Source organism: Silurus aristotelis (genome assembly GCF_946808225.1).
Source record: "Silurus aristotelis genome assembly, chromosome: 29".
NCBI classification, from domain to species: Eukaryota; Metazoa; Chordata; class Actinopteri; order Siluriformes; family Siluridae; genus Silurus; species Silurus aristotelis.
The window spans coordinates 10478236-10500551 of NC_139602.1; the positions used below are offsets into that span (position 1 = coordinate 10478236).

Here is a 22316-nt window from a genome sequence, read left to right on the forward strand (position 1 = left end):
TAGGAAATAACACTCGTTCACACGAGGGAAACGGATACGCCGTTTGTTTTCTAATGCCCATTAAACACCACTGCGCACCTTCATGCTTCGGTTCGGACTGCGGAAAAGAAGCCATTTTGTTCCGAATGGCCTCGCACATTACAAATCCGGCCTTGGCACTTTCCTCCAGACATCTCTCTCTCTCTCTCTCTCTCTCTCTCTCTCTCTCTCTCTCTCTCTCTCTTTCACTCTCTCTCTCTCTCTCTCTCTCTCTCTCTCTCTCTCTTTCACTCTCTCTCTCTCTCTCTCTCTCTCTCTCTCTCTCTTTTATTTCTTTTCGTTGCTTTTCTTCACACACACCTTTTGTATGGTCGCTTTCCTGCTCTTGATTACAAAAGGGTCACTTTACAGTTGATTAGATTCATGCGCTTTATGTACTGAAGGCCACTTTGACGCTGCTAAAAACCTCCGTCTTCGCTTTAAGCTCCGGAGCGAACCGTATTGTTTCTTTTTTTTTTTTTTTTTACTGCACAACCCATTTCACTGTGTTTTCACATCACAGTGCTACAGCCTGAATATAAGGAACACTTCCTTCACGCCAATGCTGCTCCTTTCAGAGCCCCTATAAAATGACTTTAAATCACACACACACACACACACACACGCTTGATCTGCCTCAGTCTTATTTTTATTAGTGACTTGACAGCACGGCTAATGTAGGGATTACAACGCCGCCATTTCTTTTGTCGGACCGCTCAATCCTAACCATCATTTTTAAAATTTTAGTCACGTTCTCTTTACCCACCCACGCAGACCTTAATGCATTTTACATTTGATTTCTCTCTATCTCTCTCTTTCTCTCTCTCTTTTTTCTCCCTTTCTCTCATGCAAAAAAAAAACAAGGAAGTAAAGGAAAAGCTATTTTAATCTCGCTGACCAGAAATTACAAAAAACTGGCTGAACACCGCTATCCTCCCTCGCTAACATTATTTTTATTGCACACTTTAATCAAGAGATTTATTGATCTCGCATTCAGATTCAAAGCCTCAGACGTGTCAAAGTATTTTCGGGAGGTACAGATACTGTATCACAAACGAATGAAGAAAAAAATACTTTTCTTTATCATTGACTGACCTTGAACTTTGTGCCTTCACCATCGTTTTAAATTCTGATTGGTCAGAAAGAGTTTTATTTGCTACAATGTCATCTATCAATTTATCAATTTATCAATTTATCAATTTATCTATCTATCTATCTATCTATCTATCTGTCTGTCTGTCTGTCTGTCTGTCTGTCTGTCTGTCTGTCTGTCTGTCTGTCTGTCTGTCTGTCTGTCTGTCTATCTATCTATCTATCTATCTATCTATCTATCTATCTATCTATCTATCTATCTATCTATCTATCTATCCTGACAGTAGTGCAGGTTTACGCTGCATTAACGCACTAATTCCAATACATTACTGTTTCTATAGTAACAGTACAATCACAGGCACCTGTACAACAGATGCTTCACTAATAATAAACAGATTTTTTTTTTTTAGTGTGTAATTGTTGTTATGGCAACACTTTCTGTAAGGAGATAAAGTTGGAAGTAAAGCTGTAGCTTGAAGCAAACTTTCTGCAGTCAAAATTAGGTCTGTAAACATTCCATGGGAATTAACAAGAATTAATGGGAATAAACTGGAAATTTACAAAATCGTAAGTGAGCCAATAACAGGAAACTTAAATGCAGTCTTGCAGGATAATTTTGGTTGAAACAATCAGATTGAGTACATTCAATTTCAGCTGAAATTCTACCTGCACGTTCATCAGTTACATGCACACAGCACACTTACTGCAGGACCACTGAGGCCATGCCCCCTACATGCACTGCACATTATGTTTGAAGATAATAGTTTATATACATTTCCCCAAATTTCCAATTAATTCCCAATTATTCCTGGTAAGTTTCTAACTTAGAATTTTTCCAGAATTCCCCAGATGAATTTCCAATTGATCAATCAAATTCCTTTGCAACCCGAGCTACAACACAGTAAGTGAGAACAGGAAGCTGCATTGTTGCACAGTTTGAATTGTAGCTATAAGATGCATAAATCTGTCAAATTGTTGTCATAAAATAATGTGATGATTCTGAACTTCACAACAAGATAGAGCCCCCTCCCTCCCCCTCCACCACCAATAATACCACCTCATTAAATTTTCAGTTCTCATGACTTTATCACAGCGTTAAACAGTCATGATGTAGCTTTACCGTACGGATCTACGCATCGATCTACTAACCGATCTTTTGAGATCCGGACGCCCCAGAAGAGTCTGTTTGGAGTGATTATCGAGGTGTTACCCGTGTTTACAGTAGACCGATCATATAGAGTAGTTTGCGAGGATCGGCGCCGTTTGTCATCCCCTGACAGATCGGCATTTACACGTCGAGAGCGTGAAGCCGTGGTAACGCAGCAGTTCGGACGGGATTACAAGAAGCTTGCTGGCATTAGCATATCGGCGGCTCCCATCGATCGGAGCGGGCTTTGAACGATTCATGAATATACATGTAACGCATATAGCTTTATTAATCATCCACAACGTGCACTTTAAATCATTCAGCGTGAAATAAAGCGTCTGATACAAATAACGAGATTTGTATACGAATTAAACAAAACTTTTTGTTTCTGTGAGATATTTATAGTCGCCAATGTATTTTTAGGAGATTTCAGCTTTGGAATGTGTGAGTACATATTCTTGAGTAGGCATAGTGTGTGTGTGTGTGTGTGTGTGTGTGTGTGTGTGTGTGTGTGTGTGTGTGTGTATATGTGTGTGCGTACTCTCAGTGTGTTAGCGCTGCTGTCAGGCGTTCCAGCTGATGAATGGCGGCGCTGCTTGCGGCTGACATAGATGGATGCGACGTGCCCTCGTCCACGCGAGGCGGGCGAGTGGGCGGGCCCCTACTGGCCACATTGAAGGTCATGTGGTACAGGCCCCCGCATCCAGTCGCAGCACAGAACGCATGTTACAGCAGAACGAGCGGGTGGGAGGGTGCGGTCTCTCAAGAATATCGATTGGTTCGCTTTCACCCTCTTCCCATTTCCTCCTTAGCGCTGAGGCGGAACTGCACGATTTCATTTCCTTCACCGAACAAATCGCGCAAACAGGCAGCCTGTGACGATTCCGAATTTGACCTTGTTCGTGCGAGGAGCTCCAGGGTCTGCAAGAACTTCTCCGGATCAGCTGGACTTGCTGGTTAACAGTCTCCAGCAGTCAAACACACATCCTCAGCATCATAAACCTTGCCTCCTTTTTTTTTGGGTTTAGCAGCCCAGCTCATCTCAACACGTTCTGTAAGCTCTGGCTGCAAGGGCCATACTGCAGGTCTGTGCCAAAAACAGGGAGTTGTAGGAGACCCAGAAAGAAAGCAGCTAGAAGGCTTTGCAACAGTTGGCGTGTGGAAGGCATCATTTTGCATTTGCATTTCAAAGCCAGTTGGACTTGGGATAATGTTTTTTTTGTTTGTTTGTTTTTGTTTTTTTTTCCTGTGAGTGCTCTGGGCATGCCGAGCATACGCTCCATAGATCCCCACGCCTTTAGAAATGACAAATAGATGATGCATTCACGATGCAATCATGATGAGCTTTCTGTTATGCGATCCAAAATTCTCTTCTTTTTTTAATCGTTTGCACTTCCAGTTCTTATATTCTAGCGATTTCCGCCTGTTTTGCCCTTAATGCCGCATTAATGAATTGAGAAAAAAGAAAAACACGCAGATGTAGTCATTGCTGTGACTTTCTCAGTGTTTGTGATGTGGAAGACACACTTTTCCACAACTCAACTAAATCTGATGGTGACCAAATCCTTGGATTGAACAGTGTAATCAGGGGGTTTATTGCAGATTTTTTTTTTTCGACTATAAAAAATGAGGAAAATGTTCATGTTTATAACACGATGACATCAAATACTTTATGGTGTCTATAGTTACAGCTAACTATCAGTGTCCCGCGTTACATAAACTAATAAAAAAAGAAACACGTACAATTATTTACCATTTAATTATTCAGGGATTCTGCAGGTTCTTAAATCTAAAAGTCGAAATTGTAGGTGTTAAAAAGTCTTAAATTCGCTATTATAAGTATTAAATCATTTTAAACAGGTCTTAATTTGTCCATGTCTATGTAATGCTTTTTTGTTTGCTAGTTCCCATGGTGTTGTAGTTCTTTCTTTCACTTTTCCAAATATGCAACAGGCAGTCAGCTCTCGGTCATTGGAGCAAATCTCTCAGATTGTACCACAGACGTGAAACTGATTTTATTTTTTAGCTACGGGGAAGTGCAAGTTTAGCGATACCTGGCTTAAAAAAATAAATATTAGTGCTCAGCTAAGGCCAGTCGCTAACAACGCATTAGTGTGTTTTTGATGTAGATTTTAAATTTTATTCTTAATGGGCTTAAAAAGGTCTAAAAATTTATAATTTTCACTTGCATTTTCACCCTGATTACTTTTGGAAGAAGTCTCCAACATAAAAAAAAAAAAGTCTTGAGGACATGACAAGGGGAATTCGTTGCAGAAAAATTTTCAGACACAAGAAATAGAGAGGCTGGTGAAGGAACAATTGTTTATAGCTGCTCGAATGTGGAATAAAACACTTTCTAAACATGCTGAAGGATTCGCATATGGTACACCCATGTGTTCCTGAGTGCGCAAGAAAACAGAAAGCATTAGCTCCCTGAGCTCGGCTAAAGCATCCACCTTAAGCAGCAAGGTCCCAGAAACACGATCCGTGCCGCCGACTTGTCATTCCGTTCAAGAGCCAGAGGGTGACATGGCGCGTGGAACAGTGCCACGTGTACACGCTACAGCCTTCTGGCTGAATTCTCGCTCCCGCTGCCGTCACCACTGTCCAACATCACCGCGTCTTAGTGTGACAGAAAGAAATCCTCTTACCGAAATGTCCTTTCAGGTCTGGACTACACCGAAGCACATGGCAGCATCTGTTATGTCATAATTTTGGAGTTGTAATCCTGTTAACTGTTGGGTTCTCACAGGGGGTAGGAGGAAACGCTTCTCTGTCTTCACGTCTACGCTGGGTGTGAGGTACTTCACTTTGACAGCAGGACAAAAGTTAGGAATAATAGCAAGTTATATATTTATGGAGTTATTAAGCAAGCGAATAATAGTAATATAATATTACAAGTATAAATATAAAAATAAATAATAATAGAGTACAATGAAAAATAAAAACATGAACATATGCATAAATTAAAAGATTTTTTTTTTTCAACATTAAGTGGTGGAGGCATTGTGTTATTGCGTCAGGTGTCTCAAGAATGATTAGGTTTCAGAATGAATCCAAACAGGTTCAAGGTTGAAGCAAATCAAGTAAAATATCCGAAATATTTTTTCAATAGCTTAGTGTAGAATTATACGTTACATAAAATGAATGAAGTAAGTCACAGACAGACAGACAGACAGACAGACAGACAGACAGACAGACAGACAGACAGACAGGCAGACAGACAGACAGACAGACAGACAGGCAGGCAGACAGACAGACAGATAGATAGATAGATAGATAGATAGATAGATAGCTTTACCCCTTCTCAGCACCCGGACAGTTCATTTCTCCAAACATTCAGCTGAAATACTTTGCCGTGACCAAAGTTGTTCTTCACTAGAAGGACATTTCTTTTTGATTTAGTTCATCCCAGAGCAGTGCAACAGGATTTAGGTGATTCCATGATATATATCACTCCAGATGACTGTTTGCTCTCTAAATAACACTTACAGAACTCAGACGTACGCTCGTTTTCTTGTTGTACGGTGAAGTCGTTTCTGATGAGCCACAGTCCAGAGGGAACTGCATGGTGCGTTAGGACGGAATGGAAGCCATGTTGGTTCAGGTTCCTTTCACTTTCCGGAATAAATCTCTAACCTTCCCTGCTCCCAAACAACCCCAAACCATTACGCTTCCACCTCCATGTGGGGGTGAGGGAGTCTGATCACATCTTCTCTCCTGTTCACTCACTGACTCATATATATGATATTGGTGAAAATCAGCGACCAGTTGAAAGGTGTTAATGAGAGCATGGACACACCATGCTACAGATTGATTCTACTTGTACTTCTTCTGTTTGATAGTCGACACAAAGGTTAAGTCTGCCCTTCGGAAAAAGGAGAAGGAGCGTTAATGTGCTCCGAATGGCTAAATTGCTCCCTGTGCGAGTGGTGAAGGCTGAACCCTCACTCGCCCCAGGCTATGCCTCGGACTCCAGTTGACTGCTCGCCTATCACCTAATGCAACAACTCACTTCCCCACTGAAACTACACACACCCACAGGAACCGTTCGCCTTGTTCAGTATCGATCAGGCCACGTCTAACTGATTGACATTTGGACGAAGGAAACAAGAGGAAATTGTGTTTTGCTACAGAAAAGGGTGTTTTACAAAGATTAATGTATCTTGATTTAAACAGGGTTTGAGTCTCAAATTAGTCACCATTGATCACATTGACATGTTTTTACTCCAACCATATGGCCGAGCTTATACTCCATAACTGTAGCTTGTTTTACTGGTACATTTTTCAATTATTTAAGAAATGAAATACTTTGGCATGTGCTGTTATTGAGAAATTATTAAATATCAAAGATTGTTGTATATGACTTACTATTAGACCTTTTTTTTATTAAATACTGTCCCATACTGATAAAAATTATTATAAATAATATAATAATTATAAATATTAATATCCCATCCTTTTTATTCATTTATAGATGCTTTTGAGAAACCTGTACTTTGTTTTCTCTGTTTTTTGTAGTTAAACGAAAAAAAAAAAAACAGAAGTTTGTCATGTTAATAGGGTTGCAAATGGGTGGAAAACTTCCAGTTAATTTCTGGAAACTTTCCATTGGAACTTCATCTGGTGATTTTGGAAGTATTAACAGTTGCAAACTTACCAGGAATGTATGGGAATTTATGTACATTTATGGGAATTGATTAGAAATTTGGGGAAATTTAAATAAACAGTATCATATACATGCATAAATATAAAATTTTGTTTGGTCATAAGCTGACATGCATGCAAACTAATACAGATTAAAAAAATCTATTATAATTATTTTTCATTTAATTGTAAGTAGAACAATTGTAAATATTTCTTAATATGTTTTACAATATTACTGTTTTGTTCTGTATTTTTGATAAAGTAAATGAAGACTTGATAAGCATAAGAGACTTCTTTCAGAATATATATATATATATATATATACTAAAAAAAATAGTAACATGTCCGAACTTTTGTCCTCAGTCATCCTGCAGTAAGATTGCATGTGATTGATGAATGTGCAGATAGAATCTAAAATTAAATTGCGTTGAATTTTAAACTAAATGTTTACATTTATGTTCACTGTTATAGGCCAACCTGCAATTTTGTAAATTTCCAGTTTATACCCATTAATTCCCATGAAAAATCTCCAGTCTTTAAAATTCCTGGAATTTTGCAACCCGTTACTGATAAAAAAAAATAAAAATACAAGCACTTCCTGATGATGTCGGAAGGTTATGGACCACTGACATCCGAAACTCTTTTCTTAAACGTTTATTAAAAAAATAACCTCGCCAGCATTAAATTCATGAATTCATGAATAAGTTGTTGCCATAGAAATGAAAACATGTAACAACGTGCGCATTAGTATACAGTAAACCTGCGCCTAATCTCAGAGCTGCTGAAAGAGAAGTCACCATCATCAGACCGATCAGAGTCCAACTTTGAACAACGCAGGACGAAGCTGGATAGGAGATAACTTGAAATCGATACCATCGAACCCTGAGAGAAATTTAATCGTGACACCTTGACGAACACAAAAACGTTAATGAGCTTGCTGTGAGGTTTATCGGCAGACCGGGTTGAATTTGTTTCGTTCACTGATCTAATATCTCCAAGATGTCCGCTCTCGCTCGAATTTCCTCTAATGAACTACAGGAACGAGAGCGGTTTCTTCATTTCCGCGTCTTCCTCTGCCCTTTCAGCTCAGAGTTATTCGTCTCTGGGTGACCCTAGATTTCACACTACATTGGCTCCATCCCATTTAAAAAAAAAAAAAAAAGAAAAGAAAAAGCTCCCTTTCTGCTGACAGAAGGAGGGATGTTATCTGTTAAATAAGCCATTCGCAAGCACGCGCCGAATTTTCGCCACCGGCAAAAACGTCGGAATTGCTGAAAAGACACACAGCTGAGGAGACACCAGGGGAAAGTCAAATGACTCTTTCTCCCTCTGCGATCGGAACGCTTTAACCTGACAAAACAGAATAATGCCATTTCAGAGGCAAAGTGCCTTTCCATTGTATGCACTGTTTATATATATCGTTTTTTTTTTTACTTTTTGTCCAATGAATGATTGGACATGTGAAGTGTTTTCCTGCATACCTGATTACCAGTTCATCGACTCTAAAGGAAACTTGGATATATATTATTTACAATGCATCATTTTAGTGAAACATTGACCCTAGGGTGTATACAGAAAATTTCCCTGGGAGCTTTATCTGGGAAATTGTGGAAATATTCCAAGTTGTAAACTTAGCAGGAATTTATGGGAATTTATTCAAATGTATATAAACTGTATGATATACAGTATATGTAATATTTTGTTTCGTATGCATGCAAACAAAATTTTTAAAAAACTTTTCTTATGACATTTTTGACATTTGTTAGTATCATTTTGTTGCACGAGGAAGTTGTGATATTTGTCATTTACACGAATACTCGCCAAGATGGATGTTGTTGTTTTTTTTACATGCAGGATTTAGGAAATGATGTGTTATACCTGTATGTTATAGAGGAATGCAAAGTGCATGTAGGAGGCGGGGCATGTGATTAATGAATTCGCAGGTAGAAATTCAATGTTTTAACCCAAAATATCCTGCAATTTCTTTCATTTTACAGCCACGTTTAAGTTCCCTGTTATCCCTCACTTGCAATTTTGCAAATTCCCAGTTTATTCCCATATAATCCCGTACATTTTTATGGAAAGTTCCAGTTTTGATAATTCTTGTAATTTTGCAACTCTACTATAGAGTGATTTTCACAGATACATCCGTGTTGAATGTTTACGTTAGAGCCAGAAGACTGCACATAAGGGCAGTGTTTCCTCATGAAAAACCACTTGTTAATGCTTTTTTTTGTTCATTGTTGAAGTATAGTTTATGATGACCAGACGACCATAACATACAGTTCTCCACACAGATAAAGTGTGCCTTGGCTCCTGTTTTTCCTCTTCCTACCCAATTTATAAAAGAGCTAAAGAGCATTGTGTGTGTGTGTGTGTGTGTGTGTTGTGAACAGAGTGTGTGCTGTACTCTAGATTGATGTCCTGCTTCTCTGCACTCTTTTGTATGTGTGTGTGTGTGTGTGAGTGTGTGTGTGTGTTTTCTTGTTCGAGTGTAACTGCTGCACCGGCTAACTGTGATACATGGCTACTTCTCTGTCGCTTCTCACTTCGAAAAATATTTAATTATTTTTCAAACTTTTTCGCCACCATTTGTCAGCAGGATTTTCTAGGACTGAAAGCAAAAATGGCACATGGCCTATTTTTTTTTGTTTGTTGGTTTTGTACCAAAAAGTTTAGCCCGGGGTCATAGGGGTAGTTTATCTTATTAAAACAAGCAAAGAACAGGGATTTATTTTATTTTATTGAGTAATTATCAGTGTTGGGTCATGCATTTCACCCCCAGGCCGTCAGTGGTGTCCTACCTGAATAAATCCACCTCTTAATCCCATCATTATACCGCCACGTCTATAGAAACCGTCAGAATTATAAAGAAACGCAGAGCGCTGCATCACACACAGGATTCTAGTGATAATGAAAGTCACCATTAAAGCAAGAAGCACAATAAACACAATAAGAACTCATCTCTTTTCACTGTAGCCACAGCTGCTCTTCCACATACTTCTTCTTTTGCAGAAGCATCGATATTCACCTCATCACATGACAAAAATACAGTCCCAACGTGGGTTTTTCCGTGCATTTTTTGTGCATTTTTTACACGTTTGTGTTTCTGTGCAAATTCTACAGGAAAGAAAACGCAAAAGTATAAACGGTTCATGAAAAAGCTTAACTTGTTTGGACGAACATTTCCTTACCATGTCCAGCGTTTCTTGAACAGTCCACCTTCTAAATCTGCGGCCAAATCCATTTCTTCTCTTCTCTCAGCCATTGTAGAATAAAAAAAACAACAACTATTAAATCCGGATTAATATTTTCGAAATGTTGCAGTTTGACCCCAATGAAGGTGCAATTGAGAAACTTGCAATATTTAACCCAGATGTGTTTTTTTAATAAATAATAGAATGAAATAAATTACTGATGTACTGCAAAAGTACACAGAACCACGTGTCACCGTCCATCCACCCCTTCCCTTCCCTCTCCTTCTCAGCAGCACACACATTGACCTTCACGGCTACGCTGCATCATTTATTGCCACCTCAGCAACTACTAGTCAAGATCCAGTCGTGCCAAATAACTCACCGGGCAGGAAGCTGGCCAAACACTAGCGCTCCTGACAGCACAAACACACCTTCATTAAGGCTCGTCACGCACCCCCGATCGAACAAAAGATGAATCTGTGTCAACGACGGCTGGAAATTTCCCACCGCAAACAAAGCGTTTCGGCTGAAATGGAGTGAGAGAAAAATCTGAATAAGGTCATTAAATAATAATCGGCGGGAACATTTTTCACCCAGGATCCATTTTTTTTTTTTTTGGTTTGTTTTGTTTCTTAGAGTAGTTTCTTTTTAAAATCCACATCTCTACCTATCATCCTTTTCACGTCAAATAATAAAGACCTCAACCTCTCAAAGTGGCATCAGCTCTGCTCAACTGCCTCTCAGACATTGATTCCGATGTTGTTCTTTCTCCTCTCTCGACTCGTTGCTGGGTTGGGTGGATGGCATCTGTTGCTTTTTTGCCTTTTTTTTTTTTTGGGTCTTCACCCTTGGATGCAGGTCCCCAGACAGGACAATTCACCTCAAACAGTTGGAGTCTGAACTTGTGACCTGATATAAGGCAGCAGGAGATGTTGACGTGCCACAAATCCTTAAATATATAAACTGTGTGTGTGTGTGTGTTAGATTCAGGGTCGGTAAGAACAGTATTCGGAACGCATGGGCGTCGCTCCCGTAGCTATTAGCTCAAGCTCCTGCTCAGAAAAGCTGAACAACTCTAATTGCTACGTCGTCCTCATGCATGAGCTCAGTCACGATTAGTTCATATCGTTCTGAAGAGAGAGAGAGAGAGAGAGAGAGAGAGAGAGAGAGCGATGCCATGGGACACACCAGGTTTTGTTTTTAGACTCTTGTGTCATGTAAAGGAGTGCTTGAATGATCTTTATGATCATAGCAGTGACGATTAGTTTATAGGTTTGCATTCATCGGTTGGATTTTGTTTGCTAATAAAAAAAAGAAAAAAGAAAATCCACACATTTTTCAAAGATAAAACGTTTTTTCTGCATCCATCAATCAGCATAAGCAGGAGAAAACATTTAATATTACACTTGTTCAATCTGGCGATTGTCCTTGCAGCTGAACAGTTGAAGGTTAAGGGCCTTGCTCAAGGGCCCAACTTGGCGTGCTGGGATTTGAACTCATGACCTTCCGATCTACTGAGCTACTACATCCCCAAGGCCATTACTAATATCCCTCCAGGGGTTAAGCACATACAGCATGTACAATCAAACTTGTTCGGATGCCTCTTACCCATTCACTGTTCTTCTTCACCGCCTTTCGTACAGATGTTCTCTTTATCAAAGCCGACTCTTGCTAACAGCACACTGAGCTCCGATGATGACTCCCCAAACACACACACACACACACACACACACACACACATATTTTTATCCCTATCTCTCTTTTCAGTGTTTCTTTATCCCGAGCTGTATGTGTTGTGTTTTTGCTTTGGCAGCTATTAATTGCAGTCACTATCAATCCGCTTCACTCGCTGCAAAGTAAAGGAGCTATTTACCGCATGAGTGTGCATGTGCGAGAACACAAGCTATTGGCTCGCGTAACAAGTGGAAAAGTTGGAAACAAATTAAAAACTCGGGAGTTTATGTGATTACGTGCAAATTGCAAGAACAACAAAATGTAATTCCAGGAAGACGAGTTTCACCATTTAAAGGGGGATTTCCATTTTAATCAGCACTATAGGTCTGATTTAAGCATGTCTGCTTTATTTAAATAGATTATTAGTAATAACAACTATTATTATTATCATTATACAATATTTTTATATTGTGTAGTGTAGGTTTCTATAATTCCTTGTTCTTTTTTTATAATAATAATTAGTTAATTAAAAATACAATAATTTTTATTATTGATTTTATCATTGTTTATCTGTTAGTTATTCTTTATATTTAAACATCACAAGTTTTAGGAAATATGGCAGGAAAAAAATTGTTAGATGGAGTAAATAAAAATCAGTATTATTCAGTGTTGATCATTTATTATAATTTAAGTACGTTTTTTCATGACCACTCGACGGTCTACGTTTTTTTTCCCCAGCCTTTTTCTCTCTCTTCTTTTTTCTCCCTGTCCTCTCTGCTTAAAATGCTAACTGCTAACTGAGAGGACACCATCAAACAGTTTGTTTCATTTTATTTTTATCCACAGAGGCACCAGGCTTGGCACAGGGACAACAGAACAACAGTCTTGCTAAGTGTCAACTTTTCCCTCAGCCTCGTTTTTTTTTTTTACCCCTCGCTTTCCTCCACAATTTCACATTCTCCTTATCATTGCCAGACAAATAAACAAGCAGAATGACAGCACAGTGCTACATGAGAAAAAGAAGCAGGAAAGAAAAGCGAATTTATAAAAAACTAACCAAAAAAAATCCCAACAGATTCAAGACTAGCTGTTTACTACCAGCTCTCAAGGTGCTCAGAGGAGGCGGGGCCAAGGCACCATGGCAGGAGTCCAGTTGTACGCCGAAAGCTCCGATCTCCTTCAGGATACTTCATTGATTGCCGATCGATTCCTGCATGATATATCACCCAGCCCTGCACCCGACAGATTTGGCCCTGAGAACCCGAACTACCGCCATCAATGTCAGAGAAGTAGCAGGTGTTTGCCAGAGAAACCGAGTCGATCCTCGCATTTAAAGCAGGCGGTGCTTTATGGAACGAGCACCGACCTCATCCCTCATTCATAATTCATTCCCTTTAAACCCTGTCTCTCGTTAATATTGATAACCCAAAAGAAGTGGCGTCATGTGCTTGGCTGTGCATTACACACGACTTTCACAAAGCCAGTTGAGCCCAGAATAGAGGGCGTTTCAAAAGATTTTCCAGGAGATTTTCGCTCTGTTTACAACAAAGAACTTTATTTATTTACGTACGTTTCCACACTTTCACCTTCAAAATAATCCCCATGCACAGCAACACAACGCTTTCAGCGATCTTCCCGAGCACGTCCTGAAGTCTTATTTTCGTAGCGTGGTCGAGCACCTTCTGCCTGATCTCCGCAGCAGTGTCAAAACCGCGACCTTTGAGCTGGATCTTGCCGACATGTTTTTCCGCTCTTGAAACGCTTGTGTCACTTAAAACACCTTTAGCGAACATGTTGCAGCGGCACTGAAAAAACTGGACAAATCACGTCAAACGTATCACTGGAGGATTTGCACTCTGTTTGCCTTGTTCTTACTTGATGAAATCACTGAAGTGGTAACGCAGGTGGTCAGAACAGCACCAGTCTCGCAGCAGATGTATGCAGAATGTGGTCTTTCGGTGCACTGACGTATGAAATCCGGTGCTTCCTGTGATTGTGTGTGCAGCCTTGTGCAGCATCTGTTGGCATGTCTCGCAAATTGAGTTGAGCAATTCGGAGTTGTGTTGCATTCCTCATTCTTTATGATTTTCATGGTGACATAAGATATACACAAATGCACCAGGGTTCGAAAGAATCCAGTCCAAAACTTGGACCAATGCAAACGCGTGTAAACGATACAGCAGATGAGATATCTAGCGGAATATTTGAGCAAATAGGATTCATTAATCAGAGCTGTTATATTAATTACTCACATTGTATTGCATTTTTCCTTTAAACCGCAGTAGGCTCAAAACTAAATCAAATATAAAACGCTTATTTAGATATCTCAAAATTTCTTTATATCATAATGTAAATAAAAACACATCATGTAAGTGGAAAAGAACCGAATATCTTTAACGTCTGCTGATGTAGCTTTTTTTTTTTTGGGTCGTTTTCAGGTTGTGTGTCCATCCATCTGTGCATCCGTGTGTTGTTCCCGTTAGATCCATGAGCCATGAGAGAGTGTCATAACCAGCAGATGAACCCATTAGATTCTGGAAATAATCCATTCAAGAATCAAGGTCGCAACAAGGTCAATTGTTTTTAAATATATTTTCTTATCTGTATAAATTAGTAATAGGAAGGACTAGAATTGCTGATGGCAGCGGCTTGCCCAGTGTCGAATTCTGCTGTGTGTGTGTGTGTGTGTGTGTGTGTGTGTGTGTGTGTGTGTGTGTGTGTGTGTGTGTGTGTTGGGTGGGTGTGTTTTAAAGAGCTACCTGATTGAGTATTCCCCAGTGGCAGCATGACTGAACATCAAGGATACAATGTTGTCCTTCTCTATCTCAGTCTCGTACGTTCTCTTGAAAACCCTCAACGGACAACAAACAATCAAACAGTGAGAGTGAGACCAACAGTGGAGCGGCGTCTCTACACTCAGACCATTGACGAGGGGGAGTATTTATCTCTTGTGCTGTGCCTAACAAGCTCAGGCCACCCCATTTCAGAAATGAAGTGTGTGTGAGAGTGAGTGTGTGTGTGAACAGGACTGGGACTGAATCTGGGGGTGTGAGAGTTATGATTAATGACTCAATTTCCTCTCCCACTTTTTAAAGTGAAGTGTCAGTTTACTTCCTGAACTTCTTTGATTTCTCCTTGACTGAGTGGGCGGAGAGAGGGAATATAAAAGAACGAGATGGCGCATTCGGTTCTGATTATGAAAATGAAGGCGCGAGGGCTAACGTTACGCTTTATTCCTCCTCTAATGCTGCTGTATACCTGTCTCTCATGAACTTCTCGCAGGATTCTCGGTTTAATCAGGACAAACGCCAGAACCACATATCCAGGGAAAAAAGACCAAACAAAGAAAAAAACAGATCAAGCGATTCACAGGTTGATTGTAGTTTTGTTTTATACAAAAACAGAATCAGGCATTTGTAAGGAATTTGTTTGAAATTGTCAGTGCCTTCTTTCCTTCCTTCCTTCCTTCCTTCCTTCCTTCCTTCCTTCCTTCCTTCCTTCCTTCCTTCCTTTCTTCCTTCCTTCCTCTCTCAGTTTTCCCCGAGTGCCAGATCAGTTCACTGGATCTCTTGGATCAGTCCGATTAAAAGTGATGCGGTTGGGGTTTAGGGAGCAAAACCGAGTATGATTCATTTCACACTTACTCTAAATTTAAACAATTACAGTTGGGTTCACTGGAGACATAAGAGTGAGACTAAAATGTATTTCTTACTTCACCAGTCAGTTTTTCTACTTTAATTTTTAATTTTTGGAGAGCATGAGGGAACTGTAGAAGGTGGAGATCTGATAGATATTTAAATTAAGGGGAAGATAATAAATCACAGCTTCATATCAATATTTTATCATAAGAAAGTTCTTTATTTATCTTATTTTACACAAACCTTCAAAAAAAGTACGTTTGCACAGCAATACAGATCCCAGCGTTTCCTGCCACTTCTGGAACGTGTTCTGAAAGTCTTCTTTTTGAAGCGCCTTAAGCACCTTTTATGATTCACGGTGGAAGTTTTTTGGCACACTAGTTAATGAAGGTCGGTGCTGCCTGTGACTGTGCATGCAGCCTTGCTAAAGTATATATATATATATATATATATATATATATATATATATATATATATATATATATATATAAATATAAAATATCTTTAAATTATGATCTGACAGCTGTTAGTTAAAATGATGCATCATGATAAATATCATGTATTGTAGAAATGTCCTGAGGTATATTGCGATATGACGTTTTTGTCATATCGCCCGTCCCCAGCGCAGCCTTTTATCTGTGATATCATTGTAGCTGCGACTCGTTTTGACACCACACGACGTTCGGAGGAGTATCACCTCCACTGAAACAACTCCTTGATCACTACAACAAAAAGCTGCTTCAAAGACACTCAGCAGCTTTCAATTATTTATTATTTACTGTCGTAATTAATTGTGACGGTCCGAATGTAGTGCCATCACCCCATTGGCCGAGAGCAAAACTAGTTTGAGCAGCATCGTATAGCAGATTCTGAAGTCTCCCTGTCGCAGTCAGAGTAGATTTAGTTTTTTGAATAAGACTTGTGAAATTGTGAAAACACGTTCAAACAGCCCCAAAGTCACAAGCTAAAGGAGACGGGACGAGAACGAGCGCTGAGATCTTCCAGTTTGAAGAGAAAAGTTTTTGTCTCCAGGCGTGCGACTCTTTGTTTCCTCGACTATAGCTTAAACACTTTGAGGAGTTTTTCACACCCGATGGCTTGTGAGCACAGAAATTCAGCGTAAGACCCAGGGTGTCACGCTACAGGTTAACACAAGGTGAGAGAAGTGATTGCCTGGAGCAGGCTCGCTAGAAGCCGAATGACTGGCCTCCAGGGTGGTGAGGAACTCAGGAAGACGAGGAGGTTCTCTTTCTTAAAAGCCTGCAGACCTTCAACTCTTCATTTTCAGAGCATTTGTACATAGAAACACTACAGATAATGAAGATGTGGAGGGTAAAGAGCATGAGAAGAACATCAGAACCAAAAGAATAGTATAACAAGTCCTGGAGAATTGCTTTCTAAATAAACTGATTTTGACATAAAGCCCAAAGATCACTTTAGTTGTTTTTTTTTTCTGTTTGCCAAATTATAACAGGTCATCATTTGTCTTTCACTTTTCCCAAGGACGTACCAGGGGACTTTGGGGGCTTGACTTGACGAGCAGTGAGACAGCACTAATAAAAACTTAGCCGAGCAGTAAACAGGAAGACAAAAGAGAGTGCAGTGTGGTCAGAGAAGGATGATGAAAAACAGTGATGCTGAAAAAAAAAATTGCTGAAACAATGGAGCTGAGCTGGCAGAGATGCAGTAGCCTCTGAGTTTCTCTGTTGCCTTTTATAGCAGATAAAACTTCAGGAGTTCTAATCAAACCCTCTGAAACACCAAATCTGCGACACTTTGGTCACCAGCAGCTCTTACTACAACTTTAACAGGAGTGCATTACAATTTCGTGATAATACATTATTATCCCTATAAAAACTGCACGTGGTGTTTCCAGACCAATGGTGCTAACTGGTGACTACGCCCGTTACATCGTCTGCGATTTCATCCTGGACAGCAAGTCAGAACAAAGAGCGAACTGGAAATTCTGCGTGAATCTGTACAGATCTGCCTCAAAGGAGTCTGACATGACGTACGTTTGACATACTGCGATGCTGCAACAAGGTGTTTCGAGCGGCATGGCGCAAACTTTACTGAACGACATCCAGAGATCAGGAAGAGCGTGATGATGGTCTGAGAACTCGTGCATGATGAATCTTCTGAGAACACACGACTCGCTGGATTTGCCTCCTGCGAACTTAACCCTCTTCCCAAAGATAAAGATCCGGCTGAAAGAACTTCCAGGACACGTTACAGAAGTGGCAGGAACGCAGTTAGCGCTGTATTGCTGTGCAAGGGGACTATTTTGAAGGTGGTAGTGTGAAAACGTAAATAAATATTTTGACTTTATTTAGATTTTTGTTATAGTTTTAGTCCTGTTACCTTCAAGAGATAGAAAAAGAGAGCCTGGTAAAGGAAGGATGCTTTATAGCTGCTATTGTGAGGGTGAGATTTCAGATTTCCAAAACTACACATTCTTAATGAGGAAGATAATCAACTTCACTGTGGTAATGTTAACATCCGCTGTTGCTTCTTTTTCCTATAACCGCATGCACCCTGGTGTTTTCTTTTCGTACGTCAATTCCTTTCCCCTGGAAAAGAGTCGTGAGGGTGCAAGAAAATGAAAAAACCCTGTCTCATTTCTCCTCTCCTTTGAGATTCCCATCTTTCCCTGTCCTTAACATGGCTCTCCTTTGCATAAGCCCTCATAAGGCACCTGTAACATTCTGCGATGAAGCTGTTAACCTTTCCGCGACTCTGTTCGGACACGGATTCCGCTCACGGCTCGTGCGAATTGAGACTGCCAGCGCATAAAATGAGCTCCAAGACTCTTTACAGCGTTCGCAGAAATCGAGGGACGAGCAACTGCCGTGCATGAGAATGACATCCTGTAGCTGTCTGCACATCTTTTTTTTTTTTGGTCCTCATCAAGTCATCTGGAAACATCCGGAGCCCTTTTGTGTCTGTTCTGGCATGAACGAGTTGCTCTCCTGGGAGCCCTTTTGACTTGCTGAGAGAATTTGATTTACAACAGATAGAAAATATCTATACACTGTCCTCAAAATGGCAGGTTCTTGTAGGTGATGAAACCAAGATTTCTGAACTTCTTACCCTGAATTTGAAAAGCCAACATATGGGTTAATGAAGAGGTAAAAACGCAATCAGTATTATTTTAGAGGAGAAAATGGGAATCAAATTCCTTTCTGATTAGCCTCAAATAAAGATCATCAGTTTCTGTCTAGTTTCCACATCATCCTGGTTTCATTCGTCTCCTGAAGCCATGATCCACAAAGAGCTAACAAAGTATGCATGTAATTTTTGTTGAAATCTGTCAGTCAAGAGTGGGGTACAAAAGAATTTCCATTACATGTATCATTACCTTTAATGAGAACTTTAGAAGTGTCATAGGAAAGCGTAGAAAGGTCATCATCGTCCCTCCAACATTTAGAAAAAGGACAAGATACAGTAAAAACTTAGCAGAAAGGCTGCCAGGAGGAGCTGCAGAAACATCTGAGAAGTACTGATTACTCTCTGCATGCGACAGCTTTGCACGTCTGGGCCATGGTGCATAAATCTCAGTGAAATCACCCCGGCCCATGTGGCAAATGTGTTTAGGTCTGATTCCATTCCAAAAGGTGATCATGAAAAGCACATTGAAGCATGGTGGTGGCAGCATCATGCTGTAGGGCTTTTATTCGCCCAGAACTCTTTATCAGAATCACGAATAGATGGAAAAAGCAGTGGATTTTTAGGAGGATGCTAGGACGGCGAACATGGAAAAAAAAAATTCACCTTTCAGCACGACAACAGCACAAAGCACACATCCAAACCCACAGAAGGAATAACTTATAATAGACCTGAAACAGACTGTGCACAGGAGACGCCCTGACCATCGGATACATCTAGAAGAAAGAGCTCTAGCAAGAAAGAGTGAGAACATATCGCCAAGTCATGATGGGGCAGAGTTTTTCTTAAAAAGACTTGAGTGATGTAATAACATTTCAGTAGAGTTTCACCCTACAGGATGTGCACATTTATGCGACTACAGTAGGTTATTGGGTGTTTTTTTGTTTGTTTTACACAGTTTACACAATTTTAACAGTCAAATCGAACAATTATTTATTTTTTGGTGACACACTTTCAGAGTTCGACATGCAGTGAGGCGCTTATCATGACTGTCCAACATAAAAATCTAATAAATAAATGAATTAAAACAAATAAAATTTGAAGTATAAAAAATTATAATCAAAGTATAATCCCATGCTTTACCGCGGTTTGAATCTCGCATCCCCGGGTTTATCGCGGGAATTGCGTTTGCCACATAGCTAACTTGTTTGGCTGATTTTCCCGGTCTCTAGCAGATAGCAAGATAGACCAAAAACTTATAGGGAATTGTTTTTATGGAGTAATTATTACCTAATAAAATGAAGTAAAATGTTAATACAGTAAAGTACTGTATACAGAAAATAGCATTTTTGGGGTGGCGTCCGTTTGACGGGGATTACTGTAATAATAATAATAATAATATATATATATATATATATATATATATATATATATATATATATATATATATATATATATATATATATATATATATAAGAAAAGGACAGAATATATATATATATATATATATATTTTACTTTTTTTGTCAAAGACAATTGCCAATTCAGCAGGGTCGATCAATATCTGTGGGCAGTAGGCAGTCAAGAATGAAAGAATGAATGTATGAATGAATAAATAAATGAATTGCTAAATAATGTGGATGCATTTTCTCTAGATTTAACCATCTGTGCCGTTTTATGTATTTTTATTAACGTTGGTTATCACTAGGTAACAATCTAAATCAAATTATTTGTCTTCTTTTCCAGGAAATCGCTGCTTACTTGATATCATTCGAAAAGCATGAAGAGTGGCTAACAACATCCCCCAAAACCAGGTACGTGCGTTTATTCGGTTTTGTTTTTGTTGTTTTTGTGTTTTTAGCTGTGCAGTGTATTAACACCTCACCTGAAGGGGTGAGAGAGCGATTTCCTTTTACAGCTGGGCAATTTCGGAGCTTTTTTTGTAGGATGTCCAGACAGATAATGGAATATTAATGGCCACTTCTAATGTGAAATGTGCCCAGGCTTATTAAGCGTAATACTCTCTCTCTCTCTCTCTCTCTCTCTCTCTCTCTCTCTCTCTCTCTCTCTCGCTCTCGCTCTCTCTCTCTCTCGCTCTCGCTCTCTCTCTCTCTCTCTCTCTCTCTCTCTCTCTCTCTCTCTCTCTCTTTCACGAGTGCCATTAATGTAGGTGTTAATGTGCTGGGCTTGCACAGCATATCATTCTATCAGGCCTCGACACAAAGATTAAAAAGTTTTTACTTGATCTGTGGCGATAATAAATGATAATGGAAATGATTTTTTTGCCCTTCTAATGTTAATTATATGCTTATCCTGAAATATTATAACATTACTGCCACAGGCAGAGAGAGTAGACTGACAGGAGGGCATGTTTTATGTCTACATGTATGCAGAACGGCTTTTAGACAGATAAATATCAAACACGCAGTACTCATGTAAGAAAAGATGAACTTTAGAGTCACATACTTTAGGCAGGAATATGTGATATATCTGGAAAATGCTGTGGGGTCTCTGGGGGGGAGTTGGAACTTCTACAGTTCCTCTTAAGCAGGTTCCGTCTAAAACCCAGCTCATTCTGTTTCAGGCTGAATAGTTGTGTTAGATCTATTGGATGAGATTTTGTTTTACCCATGGACAAGGTACTGTAGAACTGCTTTTCAGCCTTATAGAAGGAATGTGATCAGATCTAGCTCCACCCCTGGACTGGGTGGGATTTAAGATCAGGTTTATAAGTGGAATGTGATCAGATCTAGCTCCACCCCCCTGCACTGAGTAGGTCAGCCATATAGAAGGTCTAGCTCCGCTTCCTGGACTGGTTCGGATATAGGGGTCAGCCTTATAGGAGGAATTGGATAAGATCAAGCTCCACCCCCTGGACTGGGTAGGGTTTATGGTCAGGTTTATAAGTGGAATTGGAGAAGATCTAACTCCACCCTCTGGACTAAGTAAGGCTTAGGGGAAGATTGAATTTATGCAAGGGCTGTTAATCGATGAAAATATTTAATAGCAATTAATCGCATGATTGTTAATTAACTAATGAATAATCGCATATTTTTATGTTCTAAATGTACCTTAAATGAATAATTTCAAGTTTTTTCAATATTGTAATCGACATGCACATGGACAAATATGTTTATTATTAGTGAAACCAAACACAACATGGAGCTTGAAACTTTTCTTGTAAATGTTTTGAAGCAATAATGGTGTTTTAAATTACGTAAATCATCAGGACGACAAATGGAACCTTTGCTATGTTTCCACACGGACGGTTTTAATTGCCAGATGTGCGCATCATGGCTGATTTTGGTGCTGATTTGAGACTTCAGTATAACAAAAGAGCGAACCAAAATGCACATCTGTAAAACAAATGTTTAGTGATAAAAAAATACTTATTCAATGTAGTTTATAATTTGTTTTATCTGAGTAAAGATAAAAACAAGAATGTTGCGAATAAATGTGTGTTGCGTAGAATTTTTTAATTTCACATCTTTTGTATTAATTGATTTACATTTTAATTAAATTAGTGCTGTTAAAATGAATTTACATTTTATATATATATATATATATATATATATATATATATATATATATATATATGTATATATATATATATATGTATATATATATATATATATATATATATATATATATATATATATATATATATATATATATATATATATATATTTCCCTTATAAGGGAAATTGGATTAGATCTAGCTCCTCCCCCTGGACTATATTAAAAGTGACCCAAAGTGCTACAGGCCTTGTCTTGGCTCAAAGAATCGTTTTCCATGAGT

General features: G+C 39.2%; 1 protein-coding gene across 24 annotated transcripts in view; it reads left to right on the forward strand.

The window, feature by feature from the left end:
- camta1b (calmodulin binding transcription activator 1b) overlaps positions 1–22316 on the forward strand; it is a 265882-nt gene that overhangs the window by 98620 nt on the left and 144946 nt on the right. For all 24 annotated transcript variants that reach the window (XM_083535215.1, XM_083535218.1, XM_083535207.1 and 21 more), the window contains one exon: positions 20264–20331. In XM_083535215.1, the coding sequence (XP_083391341.1) occupies positions 20264–20331 (68 nt within the window). The remainder of the gene's footprint in view (positions 1–20263; positions 20332–22316) is intronic.